The sequence below is a fragment of the Cervus canadensis genome, chromosome 22 (assembly GCF_019320065.1).
Source record: "Cervus canadensis isolate Bull #8, Minnesota chromosome 22, ASM1932006v1, whole genome shotgun sequence".
Lineage (NCBI taxonomy): Eukaryota > Metazoa > Chordata > Mammalia > Artiodactyla > Cervidae > Cervus > Cervus canadensis.
Genome location: NC_057407.1, coordinates 21,291,396 through 21,306,476, shown reverse-complemented (window position 1 = coordinate 21,306,476; position 15,081 = coordinate 21,291,396). Strand labels below are relative to the sequence as shown.

The window sequence follows — 15,081 nt, the reverse complement described above, 5'->3', positions numbered from 1 at the left end:
CCCAAAGCTTTCTGACTGACAGTTGTTTGAGAAATAACAAAAATAGAAGGGAGAGGGAAGGGCAGATTTAAAGATGAAAAGATAAGAGAGGAGTTTACTTGTATTCACAGGTTGGTGCTCTTTAAATAATCAACTCAAAATCCAGTGACCATTCTCAGCTCTACTAGTTCTTTTTCAGAACCCAGTCTGAGCCCTGCTGAAACTAGCTGCTTATTGAACACTTAACAGTTTACTTCTTTCTTCCAGAATTTTTACAGGATCAGTTATCTATGAGGGACGGACGAAATCCTATGACTCATTTCCTAATCAGTGTTACTATACTAAAGCAGTTGTCATTGTCTTTTCACCTGTTAAAAAACTAAAATGTAAGCAAACCTCTTGGATCTTGTGCCTTATCCTCTTAATAAAACAACTGAAAAGTAAGATTCTAGAAAATGTATAATCTGGTATTCACTCTTTAGATGAGAATCATGGAAATGATTAGAAAAAAAACAAAACAGCACACAACACTCAGCAACTTATTTAATCAACAGCCCATTTTCCAATATCAGCTTTTAACACTTCCATGAGTTTGGTAGAAGACAAGTTTATGACACTGAAATGGCAGTAGATCTTCCAGTGATAACCTGGAAGTTGCCGGCAGATTCTCAAACCTTCATTGTCGCAGAGGACGTAATGAGGCAATCTCTCTTACTCCTAAAGTCCCCGCAGTGACCTGAATACTCTTTAATATACAGCTTTACTAGATAGGTTTCTGAAATACTATGTGGAGAAGCTATTGCTGCGCCCTCTTTTGAATGGTATCTTCTGCTTCATTTCCATTTTCACTAGTAGCAGGATACGGTGCTCTTCCTAAAAGAAACTGTTCCCATTTGGGAATATATTCTTCTACTGATGCCCAGTAAAGAGTCTGGGGGAGAAAAAAAAAACATCCAAAAGTGAAAAAGCATATCAAGCAATTGAACTTGGCTCTTCATAATAGTCTAAATGTTTATTCCCTTAAGTGTGCGTGTGTGCGTGTACACACACACTCACACACACTCACACACATACGTAGAATGCACTTCCTCTGCAGAATATTTTATGTTAATTTTAGAAAAAAAAATCTGGCTACTTACTAGTGTTAATTTTCAAATTTCTCAGTAAAACCAGAGCCTGGCAGAATTACAGGTTTTACAATTTTATTGTGATTTTACACGCCCTCTTGTGGCCAATCATGTGATTATTCCCAGTAGTATCATTTATGGCCACAAAAATCATTAAAAGTTCTTGTTTAATGTTTCTAATCCCGTACCAAATGACTCTTCATACTATAATTATCACAATGAAATGATTCACTGTGAACAACTGCCTTAGAATTAACAGGAAAAGAAGTGACCTGGGATGAGATCAGGAACTGAAATATAAAGAGGATGCTAACAGGATTCGGGTGAATTAACCCCTTGACTGTATGAGGGAGAAACATTAAAAATACGTATCCACTCTATCTTTTAGAACAGCACTTGATGTGGCAAATTGTAGCTTCTTCCCACACTTTTTTGGATAATGACAAAATAATACCAACATCACCTAGCTATTTTTAATTCAAATAACTTGGAAATTGAGGTGCTGTGTTTCTGCCTTGGTTGGAGCAGTCCTTAAGCTACAGAAGCTCCAACTGCATCACTGGATAGCTGTCCATGAGCTGGGTGGTCTCTTGGTTGACTGTCCTAAGTAAGCTGCCAAAAACTCTGTGTCATAGGAGGGCATTTTATATGAGATCATCAATATCAGTCTCATCTTGGGAAATTCAAAGAGTTAGATAGCACTGGGGACACACTCTGAGCAATAAAAAGGCATGGGGTGGGAGGAATTTCCTAGTGGTCCAGTGGTTAGGATGCGGCGCTTCCACAGTAGGGGGCTTGGGTTCGACCTGTGGTCAGAGAACTAAGATTCCATGTGCTGCATGACCAAAAAAATAAAATACTGTCATTTGAAAAAAAAAGATAACGGGAGTTCTGCAAACTGAAGATGGTATGGGCCTCCATTTATCTAGGCGTCTATGCATGTGGTCTGAGAAGTAGCCTGACGTACTTAAAACAGGGGCCATCCTGCTGTGCGAGACTCGCTAAGAAAAATACCAGCCGAGGCCTGTGGTTGGGTGTTTCTCCGCCATTCACGGCTGGATTAACCCCCATTGTTTGGCCCTGTCCAGGCCAGGGTAAGGTATTGGAAAATTCAACAAAGAAAAAGACATGCCCAGGGCACAACTTTGAACGGGAGTTTTTTCTGTCCTTGATCACTGCCTTTTCTTATTGCCCTAGATGACACAGAAGATTGCGGGGCAAATTCTCAGCCTTTCATTTTTGAGTCTGTTCACCTCCTTGGTTAGGCAGCAAGCAAAACTGCACTTAGAAAAAGGTCATTAAGAATATAGTGAAACTATTTTATATGTAGCAAATTCCCTTTCGGCACACATACATGCATATACCAACTATGGTTTATTTTTGCCAGCCATCTTCTCAATCTGTTCTTGAACAGAGCAAAATCAAACAGACAAAAGCCACGCTGTGCTGCATGATAATATGCATTTAAATAGCGCTGGTTGCATTTTTCGGTGAAGAGACTGAGCTGCTACTTGTAACATCAGCCAACAGGAAAAGCATTTTGGTGAGGCTGTCATCTTAAGATTTAGTGCATATTGTCTGTTAGGATTTAACAAGAGAGTAGTTTCTAAGTGACTTGGTGAAAAGACACAAGGTCTTGATAAAATTTTCACTTGATGTAAAAATTTTTTAAAACCAAAATACTTACAGACTACTACATCATACAAGGTATGGCACTGTGGACAGAGAGATCAATCGGGTACATTTTGTGTATTTTATTGGATGCAGAAAGCTGGGAAATACACAGAGCCACTTAAAATGCACCACTGACAGAATAGGAGTCTCTTGTTGGACATTTGTTCCTTAAGATTCTCACCTCAAGAGCAGCCACCTCAGCTGGTAGAACTGGATGAATCCGGGTCTGTAGAGACTTTTCTGCTGCTTCTATATCCTGAAACAGATAGAAGCATTTTTCAAAACATTCACAGACACACACAGCACCTCTAATAGCAATAGCTATGTATTTCTAATCTCTTGCTTCAACTCTTCTCTGCATACACAGTTTAAACTCATGGAGATGATGCTGACACAGAACTGATCACTGCTTAATTAACCAGTGGCAAATAGAGAAGCAAGTGTTTCTTATTTTAAAATAAAAGGCAGGGGATGGGGGTGGTACATCTAAGTTCTGCCTTTTTCATTTTAAGTAGTTAGTAAATGCCAATAATTCTTGGAAAAAGAACTTCCTCTAAAACTGCTCAGAGGACTAACTTAGCTTTAAAATCCTTTAAAAACAGCCAGATGGATAAAATAGTCAAATATTCCGATACTAAAAACAATCAGATCCTCAGACCCACACTAGGCTAACCTTCAAAGTGGAGAGTTCTAGTCTGTCTAGATCATGCACATGGTATATTAATGACACACCTTTCATTTATGCAGGACTTCATATTTGAATTTTATACATAGGCAAATAGTCCCTATATTTAAAAGGTCCATGAGGTACCTGAGTACTCTGCAATAAGAACCTTTCGCTACGCTGTTTAGACTTTTAGTACCAGATTTCTAAGCTAATCTCAAAGGCAAATTTTATTGCGAGGTAGTATATCCTTCAGCTCATGGCATTCAAGCACTGTGTGTTACTAAGTACTTAAACATGTAGATACTTATGTTTTCTCTTATGGATGTAGAAACACAAGAGTATTTAAGCTTGATTCATACTTCAGGAACGATTTTATCTAGATCTGTACATAAAGTTCATGCCCAGAAATGTAAGACTTTACAAGTTGTTAGAGAGATACTCCAGCCCCGTGTAGTAAATTCTCCCCAAATCAGCACCTCTCTTGTCTCATGCTTGCTCAGGTCTGTCCAGTTCACAGGGCCACCGGTGGGAAGGCTGTGTAAATTCTGTCTCTCAGCTTAATAAGTTGATAGAAAAGAAAAAGTTCTCTGCTCCATGTAGAAGCACAGGAGCGATCTGAGTACAGGGCTGTTGGACAGAAGGAGAGCGATGGAAAAGGGCGTGGGAGTGGGGTGTGAAGAAGCCAACGCTGAACAGGAGAAAAGAGATAGCAGATGGCAGCGGCGGGAGCAAGGGATGGGTGTGAAATGGAAAAGGGAAAAACAGGAAATTCCCTAAAGGGACTCCCCAAAGTTGCACAGCCATTAGTGCACCTGCTGTCTGGAGGAAGGTGATTTGAAGGGGAAAGAAAATGATTTAGGGATAAAAAGCTCATCTATTAGCATCTCTGTCCCATACCAGCAGTTCACGACCAACATGCAGGCTTAGAGGGCTTTTGATGTCAATGATACAACAGACACGGGATACCAACTCTTCTGTTTACACTGAGATTCAACAGGGTTCTGGAAAAACCGCTTTATACATCTAGGAATCAAACAAAACTCACAATCCCAATGTTACCATTATTCTAAGAACAGTTACAAAGTTACCTGAACTGGGAGATCTAGGTGCTACTAGCACCTGTCAGTTCAGTTCAGTTCAGTCGCTCAGTCGTGTCTGACTCTTTGCGACCTATAGGCAAGATTAAATATTTTTCTTAAAGATCAGGAAATAAGAATACTGAGTATCTTGTAGAGAAGAGCAGATTTGCAGTGGAAAGAGCAGACAGGAGGAGAGGGACGCATGGCCTGGAAAAGCAGGCCCAAGTCCGCCAAACCCGGCTGTCATCTCTGCAGCATTTGGACAAGGGATTATCACCCCTCGAGAGAACTTCTTCCGTAGCTCAAGTCATATTTCACTTCTTTCAATGTTTTGCTTACCTCTCGGACTCCTCCTCCCCCTCTGCTCCTTGGCTGGCTCTTTTTTCCTCTCATTAATCCTCAGTGTGGGCTTTCTTAAGATTTGAGACATCTGGCCCCAGCTTTTCACTTTTTCTGCCTCCAAGATTGTCTCTGATTCAGTATCAATTATTATTATAGAAGGATGGCTAGTTTCTCTTCCTGGCCCTTAATTCTAAACCTGATAAAACTAAACTCATCTTTTTCCACTGACTGTATTAAACGTGTACTAGTGGGAATTCTATCCACTCAGATACCTATGCTGTATCGTGTAATTCCAAATCTTATTCCTGCCATTTAAAAATTCAGCGCTCCCTATATTGTTCTTTCAGGATGTCTCCTCTGGCCTTTTCATGTGATTGTTAATGCTGTGGCCTTCTGATTACACTTATTCATTCAACAAATACTTAATGCTTACTTGTACTCATGCCTAGACCATATTGTACTTTAATACATACTTGGAATTGATTAGTTCTGCTAAAAGCTACTTTACATATGTCCTCCCCTAGATTTAAAAAAAGATAAATTGGTACCCACAACACAGAGGATCAAGCAGGCATTCCTTAGCCTGACTCAGAATCTCAGCAATTTGACAGCATCCTTCTGTAGCAAGTTGTATCTTAATCCTTCGACATAAGAACCTTCTTTTTCACTATATGCTGCCTAAAGGAAAGGACTATGTCTTATATAACCTTTAAGCATCTGAGAATCTAATAAGTGCAGGGTATGTACTAGGTACTGAAATATTCATTAAGTAAATACAGGCTGAAGGGTCAAAGAATCCTGAGTATAAATCAGAAACTTTAAAGAAAAAGAAAAAAGTACCCAAGGGGGTAGGGGAAGAAAAGGAAGAAAGAGGAAAACAGGGGCTTGCTGGCCAGCTTTACCTGACTCCCTTGTTGTCTTGTTGTATAGACTTGTCACTAGATCATTTAAAATTGTTAGAAAACAGCTGACAAAGCAGTCCCTACAGCTTGAAGATAAACAGATCTAACTGCTATCTAGTAGGTGGCATAGCTACACAGAGAATAAATATATCAAGTGACCTTAGAACACAATATTTTGAGTGAGCAACCCTAGTGAGATACACTCTAAGGACAAAAAGAATCTTAGTAAAAGCATCTTACTGAAAACGATTCTTTATAATCACATGGACAGTGACAGTGCTGTCTGGATCATAGGATATAAGGTACAGAAGTACTTGTGCTGGTGTTGGAAACTTCTTTGGGAACAGATTTTGGATTTCAGAAAAAGAAGTTAGAGGTATAAAATCTATGATTTTAAGTTAAAAGCCTTGCAAACTGGAATCCTGGAATTTCTGATAGGAGCTCTTATCTTTTTAAAAAAAAAAAAAACAAAAAAACAAAGGTCAAAATAAACACCACCATTGCCCAGAGAGAGGGCTCTGAACATATTTCCTACCAAAAGGATCCAGGGCTCCTTGGAACAGTGGCTGTTCCAGGTCTCAGCAACAAATGCACATGATGAGCCTGGAATGTTTCATCAGAACAGAAAGGAAACTGTCATGCTGCTGAGATCTCAGCAGAGGCATTCAGGAGCTAATCTGAAGAGGTTCCCACTTGTTTAAAATGGGACAAGTTGACAATAAATGGGAATAAATACTGAAATGGATTGAAACATTTCCAACCCAGGACACCTCAAAAAACAACAGCAACAAAACACAAAACAATATAAAAAACCAACCAAAACCAACAACACCTAATTGGTCACTTTTGCAGGACAGTAGAGAGCCAACTTATTATTCTGAAAACTAAATAGAATCAAGCATTCGTCATGCTTATTCCTCTATGAAATATACCTCAGTGTAATCAAATAATTGATGAGGACAAGTGTCTCTTAATATAACTAATCAGCAGTTGAATGAGAAGGAATAAAAGAATTTGAATATTGCTTTTCATAACCCCTAATGAGTATACTTAGGCAGTGATCATCAATGCCTAACATTCCAAAAAAAGAGAGACAGCTGGCATTATGGAAGTGTTCTTCCCAAAAACATAGAATCTGAATCTGCTCAGGCCTCTCTATAATCTGTACTGCTAATGAAGTATTTCTTAGCCTCAAGTAGCTGCTGAGCACTTGAAATATACAAGTCTGAATTAAGATGTGTTGTGATGTACAATACACACTGAATTTTGAGAGTCTAGTAAGAAAATAGAATATAAAATATTTACTAACTTTTTATAGCAATTAAATTTGAAATATGTTTGAAGTCTTAACATTTTACTTAGTCTGTTCAGGTTGACATTATTAAAATTAGTTCCTTGGAAATTTAAAATTACATATGTGGCTTGCACCACATTTCTGTTACACAACACAATTTAGATCTGTCAATTATATTAAAAGGAATGAGGGGAAACAGAGCAACATGTTAAATGAGTACCTCAGTGATGGAAGTAGTGATACCCAGAAACTCAACGGGACAAATGACCCAATTCCTTTAACAAATATATTAAAAGCAGGGATAAAAGAGCAGGGAGAACTGTGAGAAATTTAGGAAACCTCTATCAATTACAAGTTGAATTTTATGTGGAACCTGATTAGCTATTTGAGGGTTTATTGTTAATTTCTTAGGTTGATACTGACATTTTGATTTTGGTTAAAACAGTCCTTATCTTTTAGTGACAGACACTGAAATAAAGGGATGTACAGAAATATTTACAGGTGAAACAATGCAGTGTCTGAAGGTTAGCTTCAAAGTGATGTGAGGGGGTAGAGGTGAAGAGTATAGACAAAACAAGCTGGCTGTGTTCTGACAATGATTGAATATGGGTGATAAGTGCATGGAAATATTCTTCTATCCCTTCTTTTGCATAGTTGTGAGATTTTTCATAGCAATTAAAAAACAAGCTTCCAGTGGGTGAAAGTATAACTGTTACTCTGTGGCATGACTCGGGAGCCTGTATAAACAAATTGACTCCTGAAAAGGAAAAGGAAGGAGCACAAAGCATCATGTACCAAGATCTGTCTTTGCTCCTCCCTGCCTACATCCCTCCCTCCCCATCGAGCTGCGGCTGGGCTGGGTTTAATCTTTTAAGCTGCTGGAGTGGCAATTTCTGGGATACAAAAAATAAGATATTAAAGACATGAAGTGTAAGGGTCATTGGTACAAAGAACGCAGAGACATGTGTTAAACATACGCATTGGGGAAAGTGAGAAATGTGAGAGGAAAGAGCAGAGACCTGGGCCGCCAAGTACTGGCCATCCTGGGTGGCAGTTGTGACTGCCAGTTGCCCCGTGGAGGCTTCCAGGACGTCCCTGAAGGAGAGCACCGGCTGTGTGTCTGACCTGCTGGAGGACACTCTCGTTCTTCCTCACTCTGTCCTATTGGTCCATCTCACAAGAGATGGACCTGTTGCCAAAAAAGCATCTTTTGGGGTTTAAACTAAATTTTGTGGAGGAAAAGGTGGGAGAGAGGGCGGTTTTTATCATGGAAATATTTGTAGAATAAAATATTTTCAGGCTTCTAAGTCCATTTATGTTTGATTTTTAAAGGCAGATAGAGTTCATTGTATTAACGGTAACAGAAAAAAAAAAAATCACTGAGCCAGTTTTCAAAATCCACTGTCTTCCATGACATTTACTGACTAAACCCTTACTATGAATTTTCTTCACTACTTACATTCATATACATTTTTTACTAAGTTTGAATCTTTGATGGGATTACTCTCATTCCCCTTTTAAAATCAGTCTTTGATATTTGTGCTAATTTATTTATCCAAATGCAATTAAAGACACTTTTTGTTGGGATTTTACTAAATCTAAAAATAATTTTGTGACAGATGACTTAGAAAAAATAATAGTTTCCCCAGTCAGGATTAAGGCTTATGTCTTCATTTAAGTTTTCCCTTAAAACTGCCACTGAAGTGTAATAATTATCTTCATAGCAGTCATACAGATCCTTTGTTAAGAGCATTCCCAAGTATGTATTTTATAATTTTATTGCTAACGTGAATGTGATCTCTATTTTCCACCTGTATACATAGGATTGCTATTGATTTTTATATGTTTATGTTTTACCCCTTAATTTTACTCAAATCATACTAGTTTTGAAACAACCTTGGCTTCTCTTAAGTATAAAGACATGTCATTGAAAGATGCTAGTGTTATAGCTTTCTTTCTTAAAGTTAAAGCTCATGCCCTTTTAGTGTTCATGATACTGTTCAGAACATGGGAATAAGGTCAGATAATGGACAGTATACAGTCATCCTTACTTTGTTTACTATATTATAGGAGTGCTACCAGGTTTTAAGGGCACCATTTTCAATTGCACTTGGTACTTAAGTACCTATTCTGCTCTAACTTAATCTGTGTGTGTGTGTGTGTTCAGGAGAATCTTATTCCTTGATTGTGGATCAAATCTGTGCCCCCTACACTGGGAGCACAGAGTCTTAACCACTGAACTGCCCAGGAAATCCTATTTGATCTGTTCTTGCAAAGGGATGTTAGGAGTGATACATTATGGTTTTCTCATCTCTATAAATTAAGGGATTCGCCCAGATCAGTGGTTTTCCCAGTTCTCTAGAGACCCAGCAGTACAGTCAAGGAAGGGACTGTAGGACTTTGGGCCAAAGCAGGACCACTTTTCTCTGCTGTGTGTGCTCAGTCCTGTCTGAATCTTTGTGACCCTGTGAACTGTTGCCCGCCAGGCCCTCTGTCCATAGTGTTTCCCAGGCAAGAGTACTGGAGTAGATGGCCATTCCCTCCTTCAGGGGGTCTTCCCGACCCAGGGGTTGAACTTGCATCTCCTGCATTGGCAAGTGGGTTGTTTACCACTAAGCATCGGGGAGGACCTTTATTTTACATCTGTGGGAAAAGTTTTTATGCTAAAAAACAAAAAAGACTTTAGATAAGAATCTAAAGCTATATGCTTTTTACAGTCTTTCCCAGCTCAAATTCTGTAATCAAGTCCTATTTATCTTAACAATAACTTCTGTGGGAGAGTCACTAAAATTATATCCCTCGTATATAAAAATTATATATGAGGGAAAGAAGGACAAAAAAAGGTTGCATATCCAATTATTCAAAGTGACTAAGCACACATGTTAAAAACTAGGGGGAAACTGCATCTGTAACTTTACCTGGCATGTAAGAGAGTTAAAAAAATGTTTATAAAAAGCTGAAAGGAAATATAGAAAAATATACTAATTTCTGGACAGGCAGATGATATAGAAGGTTTTCCATCTTGGCTCTTTCAAGTTTTTTTATAATAAGAGTATATTATTTTGATAATTAAGGGAAAAAACACCATACCAAACTGGTTTCTCAAGACTATGAAACTAGGTTCATTACCTTCCTTTTAGATGACAGTGATTTCTTAGCTACCTCCTTAAATCTTTCCATTTTTGAAATTACTTTGCTAAATAGCAAATGAATGAATCTTTCTTAAAAACTCTTTCATATGTTTACGTCTTGCTTTTTTTTTCCTTTTTTTTTTTTGCTCACAACACTATATTATCTCTACATACCAAGTCTCAACTTCATTTCATCTCACAATTCAGCCTGTTTCCTGGGGCCTTCCAAGCCAGTTAGCTTAGGATCCCGTGAACATTAATAGGCCGTTCATTCTTCTGGTCTTGGCTCGTCCTTGAGAACTCAATAGAATGTCTTCCCGCTTAGCTTAGCTTCTTCTCTGAGACCTCATAGAATATTCTAGCTCTCCAAGAGTTTTTAACACTTCTAAAGTGCTAAGTACTTTAACACTCCTAAAGTGCTGAGTACCCTGGAGGAGGGCGTGGCAACCCACTCCAGTATTCTTGCCTGGAAAATCTCCATGGACAGAGGGCCTGGCGGGCTACAGTCCACGGGGTCACAAAGAGTAGGACACTACTGAGCGACTGAGCACACAGCAAAGTGCTGAGTATTCCACAGCGTGTAATTAATGTTTGATCATACAGGGTCTCTGTTTTGCATATATTTTAGGTCATGAACAGAGCCTGTAAGCTACTTGATGTAAAGGACCTAACTTGTAGTTACTTTGTTACTCTCACTTTCGGCTCAAAACTAGCTCAAGAGTAAAGAGCTGGGCATTCATCAAATACTTGGGCATTAAAAGGAAGACAATATCACCTGCACTCGCCGATATTACCTGCACTCACCGTAACAAGTAGCAAGCAAGCCGTGAAGACTTCCAATTTGGATTTTCTGACTTTTCAGAGCAACTTCTAGATTACCCTATATATTTCCATTTAAAAATAAATATTGCAAATACCATTGGGCAAGTAAGACATATGGCAATATAGAATGCTTTGGTAGCACTATGGCTGTGACTTAAATTACTGTGGATCAAACTGCCAGAAGCTGAGAAGATAACTGAATTTTCCTCTTCCTTTATCCTCTAGTGAGGACAGAAGAGAACTACATCATGCCTATCGATGAAAATATTTAACAATAAAAAACTGAAAACACTGCTTTATAACTTAAATAATATAGCCTTACTACCAAATGTTTTAGTCATAGGATCTCTTGGAAGCTCGAATGGAAGCAAACTTTAGGGTTTTAATTATGGATGAAGCCATACAATTCTGGAAGCAAAGTACAGCAAGCAGCCAAAAATGTTACACATATGATTTTACTCCAAATGGGCACACTGGCCAAATGGTGAGGCCCTGCGCAGTCACATACTTTGACCACCTCCTCCATCACCATCAAAGAAGATCCTGGGAAATCTGTTACCTCAGATACGAAATCTGTATATTGACTGTGGCCCCAGGAGGGCAAAATCAAATTGTTTCGCGCATATGATAGGTACTTTATCGTGTTTCAGAATCTCCCTACAAATCAAAGAAGATGGAAGATAGAAGCTATGTCTTTTTTTTTCTTTTTTTGGTTGCGTTAGGTCTTAGTTGCGATATGAGCATGAGGAATCTTAGTTCCCTGACCAGGGATCCAACTCATGTCCCCTGCATCCGAAGACAGATTCTTAACGACTGGGCTGCCAGGGAAGTCCCCAGAAGCTATGTCTTGTATTTGTTACTTCTTGTACAAAGATGGCTTTAAAGTTCTAAAGTTATTGATTTTTCATTAGCCTAAGCAAACGTCAAGGCTCTCATTTTAATAAGTGAAAATCCATGCTTCTTGTCTAGTTAACATGAATTTAAATAGTAGTGTATCATTAATTCTATTTGTTACTCAAAGGAATTACATAAATCAAAGTAATGGAATTGAATTAAAACCTTTTTGCAAAAGTGGGGAAAATAGGTTTCATTCATTCAGAGAATCTTACCTTTAAAAGACTAACATTCCTTTGTAAAGCGGCGTTAGCTGCTTGTGTCTGAGAGGCCTTTCCCTTGTTTTGATCTTCAGGTTTATTCTCCATTCGTTGAAGTAACATTAATCTCTGTGATACTCTACAAAAAAATGAAGATTATGTAACGATTTTAAAAAGAAACATTTTATTGCTTGGCCAATATAAATCATTTCTTAATTGCACCTCACTTCCAGTTCAACCTACTTTTAAAGCCAGTTACTATATGTCAGTTAATAAGACAGTGAACAACTTAGGTAGTTCAGGAAGTCTTCAGTCTCAGTGAAATTATTTTTATTTTCATATTTACACTGTAAGTACACACTTGTGTTTTTTTAACCTCTCTAGTCTTGAAAGTATTTTAAAGTGTTGGAAAATATTTAGTGCAAATGCAAACTGTAATCCATACCCCTTTGTACACACACTTAAATATACCTCCCCACACAGACATTGGTATGACTTGCTATACAAAACCTTCTGCTTAACACTTCAGTACCCCTGAATCTTATGTTACACATTTAGAATTGTGCTAAACTTCCATATGTTTGAAGCAGCAATAAAAATATTTTTTTCCTCTTTTTCCAAGAGAAAGATGATAGTTCCATATATGAGTGAGAGGCTGTGTGTACACATGCATACTCACAACATGGTAAAACTAATTGAAGATGTAGAAAGTTGTAAATAAATTATCAAACCACTTGGTTATATATAACGGACTTCAAAAGTTTCTCCATGGTTAAATGCTACTTTTGTAAGTGTTGAGTCTTATTAAGTGATCAAATGAGAAAACATACACAAATGGTACAGTAGCAGTCTCACTGTTTCTCAAAGAGTTGAGGAGATTCTCAGGAAACAGTATGTTGCACAGGGTTGTTCTTGAGAGTAGAAATAAAAAGCCAGGTCTTTGAAAAGTCATTTTCATAAGAAAAATACCTTAGAAGGCCAAGGCAGAGAGGCTGGTAAGTATTTAAAGAAAAGCAATACATGCGAGCCCACAAACAGCGGTTAGAGAAGGGTTAATACTAAAGAACAGTGCCGGACTGGCCATAGAATTTGCAGAGCCCAGTGCAAAATGAAAATGTGGCTCCTAGGCTAAATCTAGTGCAGGGCCTGTGACTATACAGGTCACACACTCATGAAAGCTGGTCTTGGTAAAAGGCTTAGAGAAGTTCACTGAAGTGCAGTGTAGAGCATAGAGCGGCTAAGGGGGAGAGTGAATTTATCTAGATACTAGTAACAAGAAATGAAAGACATAAAACATAATCAGACCTTTTAATCTTTGTTGTTCTTGAGGGGTAATGACACTCCTTAAAACCAAAATCTCTCAAGTGTCACAAAAATTGACACACTTACAGATTTTTAAGTTTTCCTGTGCACACAGTGTCACTAATAAAGCCAGCACAGTGCATACATTGAGATTAGCCTTTTTAAAACAACAACAACAACTTACATTTCTTCATGTCTTTTAGAAAGGCGAATTTCTTGAGTGAGCAGAGACGTCATCTTTAATCAAAGCTGCCTTGATAAGCTTTCTGCTAAATAGTAAGGACATTTAAAGTTATTTCTACCCCATGGCCTTAGCTTTGCAACATTTTGATCATTCAGCATCTCAATCTATTGGTTCTGTCTCAGAAGGGAAAAATACAGCTTGGGCTGTGATGATGTTTTTAAATGCATTCTTTCATTTTACATATGTTTACTCACAATGCATAGTTTTCCAGATGCCATATGCAATCCAGAACACTGACACAGGTAAACACAGCATACTTCCCCTGTCCCCCACCCCCAACCACACACACACTTTAACCTTAATCAGAATTCAAAACAAGCAGCTGGTACCAAGACTAGTAAACATTTTACTGAATCAACAAAACAAAACAAAAATCCACTGTGTATAATTCAGAGAAATACCATCCCTCAGACACACAGACAAACAAGTATGAAAACCAACTGGAAACTCATGGTTTTTCCTTTATTGGAAGACTGCCCAGTTCTACTATCTCTCTTCCAGATGGGGAAGTATTTTTCATGCCTAACTGTGGAGAAAAGTATCTTAAAGTGGTTTCACCTTACCCTGGCTGCTCTGGACTCTTCATTAGCGGAGTTTGGGAAAACCCATTTTCACAAAACACTGTACACCATTAGCAAGCTCACCTTGGTAGAAGTGCCTGGGCCAATACAGACAGAGGTCTAGTGAACTACTTGGATGGCTGTGAGTCTGAAAGCAAATCATCTGGTTGGGTGCAAGGACCGAAGTTTCCTGACTGCACAAAGGGAGAATGCAGCTAAGCCAAAATAATATAATTAAAAAAAAAAAAAAAAGAATGAAAATTCAGTCTTAGAATGAAGCACTGGCTTTCCTAAATTTTATGAAACTAATACTGGTTGTCTGCTCGTCGCCTGCGTTTCCAGCACTGATTAAAAAAAAAAATGAGCTCTTCCTTCAGCACACACACAGAGCGTAGGTCTCTGAGCAAAGTCGAGGAAAATGGAAATATACTGCCCTGCCCTCAGCGGGTTTCTTCCTGAAGATACCGCTGTTTTCAGCACCGCGGACAGCAATCGCGCGCAGGCTAGCCAGGAAGGGGTCGAATTACAGATACTCCGACGAAATCACCTCAGGCCTTTCTCCCAGTATCGAATGCAGTGTCAAGGAAATCGCTGGAAGTGAGTCCATGGTAACTTCTTTTCTGTGGCGACCAGCATCAACACTTCAGAAAAAGTCTGCCTTCTGAGCCGAAGATCTGCAGCTTTTCGGAGTCATCAGCTCACCAACCACTGCAACTCTCGCTTACTCTGGAAGGGCTCGGGAACTTTCCTCGTCACCCTACCTCTTCCCCTTTAACAGCATCCTCGCCACCAGCGCACAGCTGTCCTTCGGACACTCGGGGCACTCACCCGCCGGCCGTCCTACTGTTGGACCTCACTCACCGA

At 38.8% G+C, this 15,081-nt stretch overlaps 1 protein-coding gene across 2 annotated transcripts; it reads right to left on the bottom strand.

Annotated features, from left to right (window-relative positions):
- Positions 1-509: 509 nt before the first annotated feature.
- On the bottom strand, positions 510-14,619 carry C22H3orf14 (chromosome 22 C3orf14 homolog). 2 transcript variants are annotated; one of them, XM_043443269.1, is made up of 5 exons: positions 14,302-14,619; positions 13,598-13,682; positions 12,127-12,250; positions 2,962-3,036; positions 510-910 (listed from the first exon to the last, which is right to left on the bottom strand). In XM_043443269.1, exons 2-5 carry the CDS (start codon positions 13,648-13,650, stop codon positions 776-778), a joined length of 387 nt encoding a protein of 128 aa, XP_043299204.1. In that variant the 5' UTR covers positions 13,651-13,682; positions 14,302-14,619; the 3' UTR covers positions 510-775. The 2 variants fall into 2 exon arrangements, with proteins under 2 accessions (XP_043299204.1, XP_043299205.1); XM_043443270.1 differs by having other exon boundaries at positions 13,598-13,679.
- Positions 14,620-15,081: the final 462 nt, after the last annotated feature.